The following is a 15,427-nucleotide window of genomic DNA, read 5'->3' as shown; positions in this document are numbered from 1 at the left end:
GCAGCCACTCAGTTCCACCCTTTATTTACATTTCTAGAGGAAAACGGGGCTGGGGGTCCCCTGGGGGGGGAGGTGGGGGGATCCCCACCCACCGACCCACCCCACCCGGGGGATCCCCACCCACCGACCCACCCCGCCCACACCGGGGGTCCTGGGAGTGGGGGAGGGGGGGCAGCGCAACCCCTCCCCACGTGGTGAAAAGGGGGAGGGGGGAGGTAAGGGCGAGGCGAGAGCTGGGGGGGCCCCGAGCCTGGGGGTTCGCTGGCACCGGTTTGGGGGTCCCGGGGGGGGTCCCGGGGGGGGATCCCACCCCTCAGTCACTGTCGGAGCCCACCGCAGAGGAGCCTTTCCTTTTCCTCTTGGCCGGTTTGGGTTTGGTGTCCTCCTCCTCCTGCAGCGAGGGATGGGGATGGGGGTGGGGGTCACCTGGAGATTTGGGGAGCCCCGGGGGGGTCTCGGGGGGTGGGTGGGGGTCTCACCGAGGCGCTGCTGGAGCCAGACTCCTCCTCGTTGTTGGGGGGCTGCGCGGCGCTCTTGCGGCTGCGGGGGCTGGCCATGGCCGTGGCCTTGCGGCGGCTCTTGGGGGGCTTGCTGGAGGAATCCTCGTACTCCTCGGCCAGGGAGAAGAGATCCGAGAACCTGGGGGGGCGGCAGAGGGGGTCGGGGTGGGGCTGGGGTCGCCAGGAGGGCGGGGAGAGGGTGGGGAGGATGAGGAGGGCGGGGGGGGTGTTACTTCATCTTGTGCGCCTCGTCGCAGCTGGCCTGGACGTGCTGCAGCGCCTGCAGGATCGGGGTCTGGCTGAAAACTGGGGGAGAGCAGGGGGTCAGGAAGGGACCCCAGACCCAAATCCCGCTGCACAGGGCACGGGGAGGGGAGGGGGCACCCACAGTTCTGCTTGGTGTTGGTGAGGTTGAGCCTGAGGTTGTCCAGGTGCTCCAGGATCTGCTCCAGGGTCAGCTGGGCCAGTTTGCTGCTGGAGCTGCGCAGGCTGCGGGGAGGGAGCCCAAAAACGGGGGTGAGACCCCCAAAATTGGGGGTGAGAACCCAAAAATGGGGGGGAGACCCCCAGAAATGGGGGTGAGAACCCAAAAATGGGGGTGAGAAACCAAAAATGGGGAGGAGAACCCAAAAATGGGGGTGAGAACCCAAAAAATGGGGGTGAGAACCCAAAAATGGGTGTGAGACCCAAAAAAATGGGGGTGAGAACCCAAAAATGGGGGAGAGACACAAAAAATGGGGGTGAGAAACCAAAAATGGGGGTGAGACCTCATAAAATGGGGGAGAGAAACCAAAAATGGGTGTGAGACCCAAAAAAATGGGGTGAGAACCCAAAAATGGGGAGGAGAAACCAAAAATGGGGGTGAGACCCGAAAAATGGGGGTGAGAACCCAAAAATGGGGGTGAGACCCGAAAAATGGGGGTGAGAACCCAAAAATTGGGGGTGAGACCTCATAAAATGGGGGTGAGACCCGAAAAATGGGGAGGAGAGTCTAAAAAACAAGGATGAGACCCCCAGGGACAGATCCCAGACCTCCGGCATTTTTGGGGCAGGGGAGGAAAAACACCCCAAATCCTCAGGGAAGGAATTCTGTGGGAATGGGGTACAGGTGATCAAACCCCCCAACTCAGGGAAGGGATCCCCAGTTCCAGGATCACCAGAACCCCCAGACCTCTGTCGTTTTTGGGGCAGGGGAGGAAAAAAACCCCAATTCCTTAGGGTGGGAATGGGGTACAGGTGCTAAGCCCCCCGAGCTCCTCGGGGAGGGGATCCCCAGGATCAGAACCCTGAGACCTCCGGCGCTTTTGGGGTGGGGGAGAAAAAAAACCCCAATTCCTTAGGGATGGAATTCTGTGGGAATGGGGTACAGGGGACAAAAACCCCAGCAGCTCCTCGGGGAGGGGACCCCCAGCCCCAGGAGCCCCAGACCTCTGTCGTTTTTGGGGCAGGGGAGAAAAAACCCCCAATTCCTCAGGGAGGGAATGGGGTACAGCCTTGGGAGGGGACAAAAACCCCCCCAGCTCCTCAGGGAGGGACCCCCAGGAGCCCCCACCTCTGCCTCTTGCGGGGCAGGCTGTTGTTCTTGATCAGCAGGGCCTTGATGTGCTCGCCCAGCAGGTCGTCGTGCCGCAGCCCCCAGTGCCGCAGGATGCTGGTGGTGAACTGGTCCTCGGGGTGGCACGGCCGGCTCAGCACCATCTTCACCATCTCCTCGCTGGGCCTGGCACGGGGCAGGGCTGGGGCACCCCTGGGCCTCTGGGACCCCCGGGAGACCACCCAGGAGACCCCCAGACCCCCCCAGACCCCCCCAGACACCCCTGGTCCTTGGGGTGGCACGGCCGGCTCAGCACCATCTTCACCATCTCCTCGCTGGGCCTGGCAGGGGGCAGGGCTGGGGCACCCCTGGGCCTCTGGGGACCCCCCCAGACACCCCAGACACCCCCAGACACCCCTGGGCCTCTAGGGACCCCCGGGAGACCACCCAGGAGACCCCCCAGACCCCCCCAGATACCCCCGGACCCCCGGGAGACCCCCCAGACACCCCCAGACACCCCTGGGCCTCCAGGGACCCCCGGGAGACCCCCCAGACACCCCCAGATACCCCCGGACCCCCAGGAGACCCCCCCAGACCCCCCCAGACCTCCAGGAGACCCCCAGACACCCCCAGACCCCTGGGACACCCCCAGGAGACCCCCAGACACCCCCAGGAGACCCCCAGACACCCCCAGGATATCCCCAGGATAAGCCCAGGAGACCCCCAGACACCCCCAGTCCTCCAGAAGACCCCCAGGAGATCTCCCAGACACCCCCAGACCCCCGGGACACCCCCAGGATAACCCCAGGAGACCCCCCAGACACCCCCAGACCCCCGGGACACCCCCAGGATATTCCCAGGAGACCCCCAGGAGATCCTCCAGATCCTCCAGAGCCCCCAGGAAACACCCCAAGACCTCCAGGAGACCCCCAAGAAGATCCCCCAGGAGACCCCCCAGACACCCCCAGACCTCCAGAAGACCCAAGGTGACATCCCTAGATCCCCCAGACCCCCAGGAGACACCCCCAGACCCCCCAGACCTCCAAGAGACCCCCAAGAAGATCCCTCAGAGCCCCAGGAGACCCCCCAGAGCCCCCCAAATCCCTTCGGTGTCCCCCAAATCCCCTCTGTCCCCCCCTCCCAGGACTCCCCCCCTCCCAGGGGACTCGGGGACACTCTGGGGGTCCCCCCTGTCCCCCCCAGACCCCAGACTCACTTTTCCCTGCGGAGCTGCAGCAGGAGGCAGGACAGGGCCTCGGGGTGCTCTGCCAGGGGGAAGGAGGTTGGGAATGTCCCCAGGAATGTCCCCAGGAATGTCCCCAGGAATGTCCCCAGGGTGTCCCCAGGGTGTCCCCAGGTGTCCCCAGCTCACCCTTGTACTTGAGGTGCTGCAGGATGGGGATGATGGTCTCCAGGGGGATGTTGTGGGCCAGGAAGAGCTGCCAGGTGCAGTACTGCTCAAAGGTCTCCCAGTCCAGGCTCTGAACTGGGCACCCGACAGAGGACAGGGGGACAGCAGGGGGACAGCAGGGGACAGGGGGACAGAGGGGACAGGGGGGACAGGGGGGACAGGGGGGATAGCAGGGATGGATAACAGGGATAATGGGGACAATGGGATAATGGGGACAATGGAGATGGGCAATGGGGACAATGGGGTTAACATGGATAATGGGGACAACGGGGACAATGGGGACAATGGGATAATGGGGACAATGGGGATGGATAATGGGGATAATGGGGACAGTGGGATAATGGGGACAATGGGACAATGGGATAATGGGGACAATGGGGATGGATAATGGGGACAATGGGGTTAACATGGATAATGGGGACAACGGGGACAATGGGGACGGATAATGGGGATAATGGGGACAATGGGGTTATCAGGGACAATCGGGACAAAGGGGACAATGGGATAATGGGGACAATGGGGACAATGGGATAATGGGGATAATGGGGTTAACAGGGACAATGGGGACAATGGGGATGGATAACAGGGACAATGGGATAATGGGGACAATGGGGATGGATAATGGGGATAATGGGGTTAACAGGGACAATGGGGACAACAGGGACAATGGGGACAATGGGGATGGATAATGGGGATAATGGGGACAGTGGGATAATGGGGACAATGGGGATGGATAACAGGGATAATGGGGGACAATGGAGTTGGGCAATGGGGACAATGGGGTTAACATGGATAATGGGGACAGTGGGGACAATGGGGATGGATAACGGGGACAATGGGGTTAACAGGGACAATGGGGATAGGTAACGGGGACAATGGGACAATGGGGATGGATAATGGGGACAATGGGGACAATGGGGACAATGGGGTTAACAGGGACAATGGGGTTAACAGGGACAATGGGGACAAAAGGGACAATGGGGATGGATAACAGGGATAATGGGGACAACAGGGACAATGGGGACGGATAATGGGGATAATGGGGTTAACAGGGACAATGGGGACAAGGGGACAATGTGGTTAGCAGGGATCTGTGCCAGCCCCTTCCCCAGCTCTGGGGACCCCCAAACTTGCCCAGGTCCCCCCACCCCTCCGGGCCCTGGCCGTGGGGACAGAGCCCTGTCTCTGGGGACGGGGTTAACGAGGCTCTCTAATTAACAGGCTAATCCCCAAAGCTGGGTCAGGGAGAGCGGGATTTGCTCTGGGAACGCCGAGGGACCCCGCAGAGCGGCCGTGGAGCCGATTTTGGGATTTTCCCCCCGCCCTGCCTGGCACCCCGGGGGCACAGGGATAAATCCCACAATCCGCCCGGAATGCCAGCAGGGAATTCAGCCCCTGGCAGGGATCTCCCTCTGGAAAGGGCCAAGCCTGGATCTGGGGCAGGATTTGGGGGCTGCCCGGGACCTGCTCAATCCCATTCCCACTCCCATTCCCATTCCCCATTCCCATTCCCATTCCCATTCCCATTCCCCATTCCCATTCCCCATTCTCATTCCCCATTCCCTCTCCCGTTTCCCACTCCCATTCCTAATCCCATTCCTATTCCTATTCCCATTCCCACTCCCACTCCCATTCCCTCTCCCATTTCCCATTCCCAGTCCCATTCTCACTCCCACTCCCACTCCCACTCCCATTTCCCATTCCCACTCCCAATCCCACTCCCATTCCCATTCCCCATTTCCATTTCCCACTCCCATTCCCATTCCCAATCCCATTCCTATTCCCAGTCCCAGTCCCATTCCCCACTCCCACTCCCATTCCCGTTCCCACTCCCCATTCCCTCTCCCATTTCCCATTCCCTCCTCCCACTCCCATTCTCAGTCCCACTCCCACTCCCAATCCCACTCCCATTCCCATTCCCATTCCCAATCCCATTCCCACTCCCTCTCACGTTTCCCAATCCCACTCCCATTCCCATTCCCAATCCCATTCCCATTTCCCATTCCCCAATCCCATTCCCATTCCCACTCACTGAGGATGTTCAGCACGGAATCCTTGCGGAACATGACGAGGTTTCCCATCATCACGTGGCACACGAGCTCCTGGAGCTGGGGAAGGGGACAGGGAATGGGGTCAGGGGGGCTCTGAGGACCCTCCCCAAATGGGATCCAGGGGGAAAAGTGCCAGCACCACCTCCAGGATCCCTGGGGGGGGACAGGGAATGGGGTCAGGGGGGCTCTGAGGACCCTCAGCACATCCAGAGCCCCTCCAGACTCACAACCTCGGGGTTTATCAGCTCATCCAGACCCTGCCCAATCTCGGGGTTATCAGCCCATCCCATCCCTGCTCCAGAGCCGGCATTCCAGAGGTGCCCCCGGCATTCCAGAGGTGCCCCCGCGCCCCCAGGGCTATTTTTGGGTTCTCCCAGCAAATTCCTGCCCGGAGCCAGGCCGAGCCAGCGGGATCCCCCCAGGCAAGGGGCTCATTAGGGGTAATTAGCGCTGATTGCCCAGGAAATGGCTCTGCAGGAGATCCCTTGGGATCGACCTTTGGACTCGGAGATTTAAGGGAGGATTGAGGCCACGGATGGTTCATTTTGGGGTTAAATTTCCCGGGAAAGGGGCCGGGAAGGATTGAGGCCACGGATGGTTCATTTTGGGGTTAAATTTCCCGGGAAAAGGGGCCGGGAAGGATCCCCCCCGCACCTGGAAGGAGTCGATGACAGCCACGATCATGTTCAGCAGCTCCCCGCTCCGCAGGGTCTCATCCGGAAACTGGGAATGCACAAAACCCAAAATCCGGGCAGGTTCGGGGAGGGACAGCAGGGAGAGCCCACCCCAAAATCCCCCAAACTGCCGGGAAAAGCTCCAGCGGGGGGCAGCCGTCAGCCGAGGCTCTGGAATTCCCTGTTTTCCCTCTCCTGGCTCTGCTCCCTGCTCCAGGGCCCCGCAGGAAACACAAAATCAATCAGGGCAGGAGCCAAGGGCGGGAACGGCGGCGCCGAGGGAGAGGGATGGGCCCTGGGATGGATCCGGGATTTGGGATCAGCCTGAGCCTGCCCTGGGATTTGGGATCAGCACAGGGAACAGCCTGAGCCTGCCCTGGGATGGATCCGGGATTTGGGATCAGTGTGGGGAACAGCCTGAGCCTGCCCTGGGATTTGGGATCAGCGTGGGGAACAGCCTCAGCCTGCCCTGGGAAGGATCCTGGGATTTGGGATCAGCGTGGAAAACAGCCTGAGCCTGCCCTGGGATTTGGGATCAGTGTGGGGAACAGCCTGGCCTGCCCTGGGATGGATCCTGGGATTTGGGAACAGCCTGAGCCTGCCCTGGGATGGATCCTGGATTTGGGATCAGCGTGGGGAACAGCCTGAGCCTGCCCTGGGATTTGGGATCAGTGTGTGGAACAGCCTGAGCCTGCCCTGGGATGGATCCTGGATTTGGGATCAGTGTGGAAAACAGCCTGAGCCTGCCCTGGGATTTGGGATCAGTGTGGGGAACAGCCTGAGCCTGCCCTGGGATGGATCCTGGATTTGGGATCAGCGTGGGGAACAGCCTCAGCCTGCCCTGGGATTTGGGATCGGTGTGGAACAGCCTGAGCCTGCCCTGGGATGGATCCTGGATTTGGGATCAGTGTGGGGAACAGCTTCAGCCTGCCCTGGGATTTGGGATCAGCACAGGGAACAGCCTGAGCCTGCCCTGGGATTTGGGATCAGCACAGGGAACAGCCTCAGCCTGCCCTGGGATGGATCCTGGATTTGGGATCAGTGTGGGGAACAGCCTGAGCCTGCCCTGGGATTTGGGATCAGCGTGGGGAACAGCCTGAGCCTGCCCTGGGAGGGATCCTGGGTTTGGGATCAGCACAGGGAACAGCCGGATCCTGCCCTGGGATGGATCCTGGATTTGGGATCAGCACAGGGAACAGTGGGATCCTGCCCTGGAAGGGATCCTGAATTTGGGATCAGCGTGGGGAACAGTGGGATCCTGCCCTGGAAGGGATCCTGGATTTGGGATCAGCGTGGGGAACAGCCTCAGCCTGCCCCAGGACGGATCCCAAGGATGGGCAGGGATCCAGCTGCACATTCCATGGCTGCAGGTTTCTCAATTTAGAGAGAATTTCAGGGATTCTCTGAATTTAGAGAGAATTTTTGGGGATTCTCTGCTGCAGCACAGCTGAGATGGGCTCAGGACACACCTGGGATGGGATTTGGGGCACAACTGGGATGGGACCTGTAGCACCCCTGGGATGGGGTCAGGACCCACCTGGGACAGGACCTGGGGCAAACCTGGAGCGGGATTTGGGGCAAACCTGGGACAGAATTTGGGACACACCTGGGATGGGATGTGGGGCACACCTGGACCTGGACCTGGGGCACCCCTGGCACTCAGGGCTCACCTGGAGCAGGACCTGGGGCACACCTGGGACGGCATTTAGGGCACACCTGGGATGGGATTTGGGGCACACCTGGGATGGGATTTGGGGCACACCTGGGATGGGATTTGGGGCACACCTGGCATGGGATTTGGGGCACACCTCGCACTCAGGGCTCACCTGGAGCAGGATTTGGGGCACACCTGGGACAGGATTTGGGGCACACCTGGGACAGGATTTGGGGCACACCTGGCGCTCAGGGCACACCTGGGACGGGATTTGGGGCACACCTGGGACAGGATCTGGGGCACACCTGGGACGGGATTTGGAGCACACCTGGGCAGGTGAGGGCTCACCTCGGTGTAGATGGAGGGCGTGAGGAAGCAGAGCAGGCGCACGTCGTCCTCCTGGCACGCCTTCATGTCCATCATCAGGCAGGTGTGCAGCTCCCCCAGCTGCGTGGCCTGGGCGAACGACTCGTAGAGCCCCATCCTGCCCAGCGCCGCCTTGCTGGGGACACAGCGCACCTGGCACCTGGCACCTGGCACCGGGCACACCTGGCACCGGGCACACCTGGCATGGCTGGGACACACCTGGGCACACTGGGCACGGCTGGGACACAGCGCACCTGGCACCTGGCACACCTGGCACCGGGCACACCTGGCATGGCTGGGACACACCTGGCACCGGGCACACCTGGCACCGGGCACACCTGGCATGGCTGGGACACACCTGGCATGGCTGGGACACACCTGGCACCAGGCACACCTGGCACCGGGCACACCTGGCATGGCTGGGACACACCTGGCACCAGGCACACCTGGCACCGGGCACACCTGGCATGGCTGGGACACACCTGGCACCAGGTACACCTGGCACCGGGCACAGCTGGGACACACCTGGCACCTGGCACATGGCTGGGACACAGCGCACCTGGCACCGGGCACACAGCTGGGACACATCTGGCACGGCTGGCACACAGCTCGCGCACAGCTGGCACACACCTGGCACTGCTGGGACACACCTGGCACACACCTGACACAGCTGGCACACACCTGGCACTGCTGGGACACACCTGACAGAGCTGGGACACACCTGACAGAGCTGGCACGCAGCTGGCATGGCCGGCACACAGCTGGCACACAGCTGGCACTGCTGGCACACACCTGGCACTGCTGGCACACACCTGACACAGCTGGGACACACCTGACACAGCTGGGACACACCTGACACAGCTGGGACACAGCTGGCACACACCTGAGCCACACCACCACCAGGGACAGGGACAGGTACAGGCAGGGGAGGGATGCAGGTAAGAGGGCGTGGCCCAGGTGAGGGGGAGGAGTCACATGAAAGAGGGAGGGTCCAAGCAGGGCGGGGCCCAGTTGCAGGGGAGGAGTCAGAGCAGGGTGGGGCCCAAATGAGAGGGCGGAGTCAGAGCAGGGCGGGGCCCAGCTCAGGGGGAGGGGTCAGAGCAGGGCGGGGCCCAGCTGAGGGGGAGGAGTCAGAGCAGGGTGGGGCCCAGCTGAGGGGAGGGGCCTGCGCAGGGCGGGGCCGGGGCCTCACCTGGCCCGCAGGTAGTAGAGCAGGTGGTAGCCAATCTTGGGCTGCTTCTGGTAGAGCTCGGAGAGCAGGTCCAGCAGCAGCGAGAAGCCGCTGTTGTCCTCCTGCATCTGGCACAGGTTCCTTGGGCACAGCGGGAATGTCACCGGGAGAACCGGGACCCCAAAACCCCCAAAGAAACCCAAAAACTCCCCAAAACCTCACAAAACCCCAAAGAACCCCCAAAAAACCCCAAAGAACCCCCAAAACCCTAAAAAAACCCCAAAAAACCCAAAACCCCTAAAGAACCCCAAAAAAAACCCCAAAACCCCCCCAAAAAACCAAAAAAGAAACCCCAAACCCCCAAAGAACCCCCAAAACCCCCCAAAAACCCCCACAAAACCCCAAAAAACAAAAAAAACCCCCAAAACAACAAAAACCCCCCAACCCCCCCCCCAAAAACCCAAAAAACCCTCCAAAAACCCCAAAGAACCCCCAACCCCCCCCCCAAAAAACCCAAAAAGCCAAAAATCCAAAAAAAAAACCACCCCAAAAACCCCCAAAACCCAAAAAAAACCCAAAACACCCCAAAAACCCAAAAAAAACCCCAAAAAAACAACCCCCCCCCAAAAATACCCCCAAAGCCCCCCAAAAACGCCCCAAAAAACCCCAAAAAACCCCCAAAACCCCCCGGATTTCCCGCTGGGAATGGGCTGGGAACCTCCCCGGGGCTTTTGGGGGGTGCAGGACGGGGTTGGGGACGGGACCCACCGGAATATCAGGTACAGCGGCTTCCCCACGGACTCCTCCAGGGACCTGGGGACAGACGGACGCTCTGAGCCCCCGGGAGGGGCACGGGAACAGCCCCGGATCCCTCGGGATTTCCCAGGAGTGGGAACAGCCCCGGATCCCTCGGGATTCCCAGGAATGGGAACAGCCCCGGATCCCTCGGGATTCCCAGGAGTGGGAACAGCCCCAGATCCCTCGGGATTCCCAGGAATGGGAACAGCCCCGGATCCCTCGGGATTTCCAGGAATGGGAACAGCCCCGGATCCCTCGGGATTCCCAGGAATGGGAACAGCCCTGGATGCCTTGGGATTCCCAGGAATGGGAACAGCCCTGGATGCCTTGGGATTCCCAGGAATGGGAACAGCCCTGGATGCCTTGGGATTCCCAGGAATGGGAACAGCCCTGGATCCTGCTGAGGTTTCCAGGAATGGGAACAACCCTGGATCCCTCTGAGGTTTCCAGGAATGACAAAGGAACAACCCTGGATCCCTCGGGATTTCCCAGGAATGGGAACAAGAACAGCCCTGGATCCCTTGGGATTTCCCAGGAATGGGAACAGCCCTGGATCCCTCCAGGATTTCCCAGGAATGGGCACAGGAACAGCCCCGGATCCCTCGGGATTTCCAGGAGTGGGAACAGCCCTGGATCCCTCCAGGATTTCCAGGAATGGGACAGGAAAAGCCCTGGATCCCTCTGAGGTTTCCAGGAATGGGAACAGCCCTGGATCTCTCCAGGATTTCTCAGGAATGGGCACAGGAACAGCCCTGGATCCTTCTGGATTTTCCCAGGAATGGGAACAGCCCTGGATCCCTCTGAGGTTTCCAGGAATGGGAAAAGCCCTGGATCCCTCGGGATTTCCCAGGAATGAGAACAGCCCCGGATCCCTCTGGGATTTCCCAGGAATGGGAACAAGAACAGCCCTGGATCCCTCCTGGATTTTCCAGGAATGAGAACAGCCCTGGATCCCTCTGAGTTTTCCAGGAATTAAGGGACACAGGGTGGGGGGCTCAGGGAGGGGGCACAGGGGAAGGGGCTCAGGGTGGGGGGCCCAGGGTGGGGGTCTCTGGGGAGGGGTCCCAGCCCTTACTCCTCGGTGATCTCCTCCGGCAGCACCTCCCCGCGGAAATGGGCCTTGAAGAGCTCCTGCAGGCACGAGGCGAGCACCGAGAGCTGCTCCGAGTCAAAATCCTCCTGCGGGACAGGGAGGGGACAGGGACAGCTCAGGGGGGACAGGGACAGCTCAGGGGGACAGGGAGGGGACAGGGGGGACAGGGAGGGGACAGGGGACAGCTCAGGGGGGACAGGGATGGCTCAGGGGGGACAGGGACAGCTCAGGAGGGACAGGGAGGGGACAGGGACAGCTCAGGGGGGACAGGGGACAGCTCAGGAGGGACAGGGATGGCACTGAGAGCTGCTCCGAGTCAAAATCCTCCTGCGGGACAGGGAGGGGACAGGGATGGCTCAGGGGGGACAGGGAGGGGACAGGGGGGACAGGGAGGGGACAGGGACAGCTCAGAGGGGACAGGGGACAGCTCAGGGGGGACAGGGAGGGGACAGGGACAGCTCAGGAGGGACAGGGATGGCACCGAGAGCTGCTCCGAGTCAAAATCCTCCTGCGGGACAGGGAGGGCTCAGCGGGGACAGGGAGGGGACAGGGGGGACAGGGAGGGGACAGGGAGAGGACAGGGGGGAGAGGGGACAGCTCAGGAGGGACAGGGATGGCTCAGGGGGGACAGGGAGGGGATAGGGGACAGCTCAGAGGGGACAGGGACAGCTCAGAGCCTGCCCGAGGGGACAGGGAGGGCTCAGCAGGGACAGGGAGGGGACAGGGGGGACAGGGGACAGCTCAGGAGGGACAGGGATGGCACCGAGAGCTGATCCGAGTCAAAATCCTCCTGCGGGGACAGGGAGGGGACAGGGACAGCTCAGGGGGGACAGGGGACAGCTCAGGAGGGACAGGGACAGCTCAGGAGGGACAGGGAGGGGACAGGGACAGCTCAGGGGGGACAGGGACAGCTCAGGAGGGACAGGGAGGGGACAGGGGACAGCTCAGGAGGGACAGGGATGGCACCAAGAGCTGATCCGAGTCAAAATCCTCCTGCGGGGACAGGGAGGGCTCAGCGGGGACAGGGGGGACAGGGAGGGGACAGGGAGGGGACAGGGACAGCTCAGAGGGGACAGGGACAGCTCAGAGCCTGCCTGAGGGGACAGGGGACAGCTCGGGCCCTGCCTGGCACAGGGAGGGGACAGGGGGACAGGTCCTGGCACGGGGAGGGGACAGGGGAACGGATCCCAGGCTGCTCTGGAGGGGTTCCAGCACCAGGGATCCCAAACCACTGCAGGGATGGATCCTGGATCCTGCCAGGGATGGATCCCAAATTCCACCCAGGACACATCCCAGTTCCCCCCCAGGACAGATCCCATATAGGATGGATCCTAGATTCCCCCCAGGACAGATCCCAGATCCCAGATCCCCCCAGCTCCGTTACCTCCAGGACCTGATCCACGATCTCCTGCATCACCTCGCACTGCGCCTCCGTGTCACTGCAGCAGCACAGGGACAGGAGCCCCCGTTACTGGGAGCACTGGGAGCACTGGGAGCACTGGGAGCGCTGGGAGGGGCAGTGGGGATCGGAGTGGGGATGGGATGGGATGGGGTTGGAGAATGGGGATGGGGATGGGGATGGGAACGGGGACGGGAATGGGAAATGGGGATGGGAATGGGGACGGGAATGGGGACGGGGATGGGGACGGGGAATGGGGATGGGAATGGGAATGGGGATGGGAATGGGGATGGGGATGGGAATGGGGATGGGAATGGGGATGGGAATGGGGATGGGAATGGGGATGGGAATGGGGATGGGAATGGGGATGGGGATGGGAATGGGGAATGGGGACGGGAATGGGGACGGGAATGGGGATGGGGAATGGGGATGGGAATGGGGATGGGAATGGGGATGGGAATGGGGATGGGAATGGGGATGGGAATGGGGATGGGAATGGGGATGGGGAATGGGGACGGGAACGGGGACGGGAACGGGGACGGGAACGGGGACGAAACGGGAATGGGAAGGGGAATGGGGAATGGGGACAGGAATGGGGATGGGAATGGGAATGGGGACAGGAATGGGGACGGGAATGGCCCCACCTGCCCTTCTGCAGCTGCAGCACTTTGTCCTTCAGGGACTCGTCCAGCTGCTCCAGGAAGGGCGTGATGTCCACGGGCTCCTCCACGATGGATTCCTTGATGGGATGGAACCTGAACTCCCTCTTCTTGCCTGAAAGCGGGAATTCCCCCTCACTCCCAGGGAAAGGAGGGATTTTCCTCCTTCCCAGCAGTCCCTGTCCTGGATCCTGCCTTCCCTTCCCTGGGAAGGGACCCAAACATTGGGAATGTCTGGGATTGTGGTCCCTGCTCAGCCCCCATTCCCACACCTGAGCCTCCAACCTTCCCAGGGAGGGAGAAATTGGGATTGGGATTCCCAAATCTGACCCTCCAACCTTCCCAAGGAGGGAGAAATTGGGATTGGGATTCCCTGACCCTCCAACGTTCCCAGGGAGGGAGAAATTTGGATTCCCAAATCTGATCCTCCAACATTCACAAGGAAGCAGAAATTGGGATTGGGATTCCCAAATCTGATCCTCCAACGTTCCCAAAGTGTCTCCATTCCAAGGAGGAACAATTTGGGATTGGGATTCCCAAACTTGACCCTCCAACGTTCACAAGGAAGCACAATTTGGGGTTGGGGTTCTGAAGCCCCCCTGGCAGGGCAGGAATTCCACAGGGATCCGAGCAGCGAGGCTGGGAACGGCTCCAGATTTGGGATTTGGGTGACACCAGCTGGGATGTGAGGCTGGAAAAACGCTCTGAGCTCCTGGGAACAGCCCAGGAAAGGGAACAAAGGTTTTGGGCACAGATCCAGAACCAGGGGATTTGGGAATCAGCTCCTGGGATCTGGGGATCAGCTCCTCCAGAGCCTCCCAGAAGGAGGAAATCCGGGATTTCCCAGTGGGATCAGCTCCTGGGATTTGGGGATCAACTCCTGATTTTTGGGAATCAGCTCCTGATTTTTGGGAATCAGCTCCTGGGATTTGGGGATCAACTCCTGATTTTTGGGAATCAGCTCCTGATTTTTGGGAATCAGCTCCTGGGATTTGGGGATCAGCTCCTGATTTTTGGGAATCAGCTCCTGGGATTTGGGGATCAGCTCCTGCAGAGCTTCCCAGTAGGATCAACTCCTGGGATTTGGGAATCAGCTCCTCCTGCAGGAGGAAATCTGGGATTTCCCAGTGGGATCAGCTCCTGATTTTTGGGAATCAGCTCCTGGGATTTGGGGATCAGCTCCTCCAGAGCCTCCCTGCAGAGGAAATCCAGGATCTCCAGCAGGATCAGCTCCTGGGATTTGGGGATCAGATCCTGGGATTTGGGGATCAGCTCCTGGGATTTGGGAATCAACTCCTGGGATCTGGGGATCAGCTCCTGGGATTTGGGGATCAGATCCTGGGATTTGGGGATCAACTCCTGGGATTTGGGGATCAGCTCCTGGGATCTGGGGATCAGCTCCTGATTTTTGGGAATCAGCTCCTGGGATTTGGGGATCAGCTCCTGGGATTTGGGAATCAGCTCCTCCTGCAGGAGGAAATCTGGGATTTCCCAGTGGGATCAGCTCCTGATTTTTGGGAATCAGCTCCTGGGATTTGGGAATCAGCTCCTGGGATTTGGGAATCAGCTCCTGATTTTTGGGAATCAGCTCCCCCAGAGCCTCCCAGAAGGAGGAAATCTGGGATTTCCCAGTGAGATCAGCTCCTGATTTTTGGGAATCAGCTCCTGGGATTTGGGGATCAGCTCCTGCAGAGCTTCCCAGTAGGATCAACTCCTGGGATTTGGGAATCAGCTCTTCCTGCAGGAGGAAAACTGGGATCTCCAGGGAGATCAGCTCCTGATTTTTGGGAATCAGCTCCTGGCCGAGGTGTGGAGGGAATCCTGCAGCCTGCTGGGTGTCCCTGGGGAATTCCAGGGCCTCCCTCACCTCCTTTGCTGCTCAGCTCCTCCTCATCGTCGCTGAAGGCGGCCTCGGCGTTGTCATAGCAACCGTCATCCTTCTCCAGGTGATTCTCCATCTCCATGGCAACCGGCTCCTCGATTTTCACTGGCAGCAAGAGGTGGGAGGGGGGGGGCAGGTGAGGCTTCTCCCAAAAAATTCCAGCCCCAGGGAAGGGCTGAGGTGCTTTGGGAAGGGCAGGGGGAGCGCTGGAGCCATTCCCTAAATCCCAGCTGAA

General features: G+C 60.9%; 1 protein-coding gene across 1 annotated transcript in view; it reads right to left on the bottom strand.

Annotated features, from left to right (window-relative positions):
* Positions 1-96: 96 nt before the first annotated feature.
* INTS3 (integrator complex subunit 3) overlaps positions 97-15,427 on the bottom strand; it is a 33,281-nt gene continuing 17,950 nt past the window's right edge. The window contains 16 exon segments of the mRNA XM_084222951.1: positions 97-391; positions 480-639; positions 734-806; positions 889-989; positions 2,053-2,220; positions 3,251-3,299; positions 3,407-3,520; positions 5,478-5,553; positions 6,151-6,219; positions 8,173-8,326; positions 9,383-9,502; positions 10,130-10,174; positions 11,235-11,338; positions 12,637-12,691; positions 13,296-13,425; positions 15,178-15,297. Of these exon segments, the coding sequence (XP_084079077.1) occupies positions 314-391; positions 480-639; positions 734-806; positions 889-989; positions 2,053-2,220; positions 3,251-3,299; positions 3,407-3,520; positions 5,478-5,553; positions 6,151-6,219; positions 8,173-8,326; positions 9,383-9,502; positions 10,130-10,174; positions 11,235-11,338; positions 12,637-12,691; positions 13,296-13,425; positions 15,178-15,297 (1,616 nt within the window). The 3' untranslated portion in view covers positions 97-313.

This window comes from Fringilla coelebs (genome assembly GCF_963513975.1).
Source record: "Fringilla coelebs genome assembly, chromosome: 29".
In the NCBI taxonomy this organism is placed as follows: Eukaryota; Metazoa; Chordata; class Aves; order Passeriformes; family Fringillidae; genus Fringilla; species Fringilla coelebs.
Note: the sequence above shows the minus strand (reverse complement) of the source record. Positions and strands in the feature narration are given on the sequence as shown.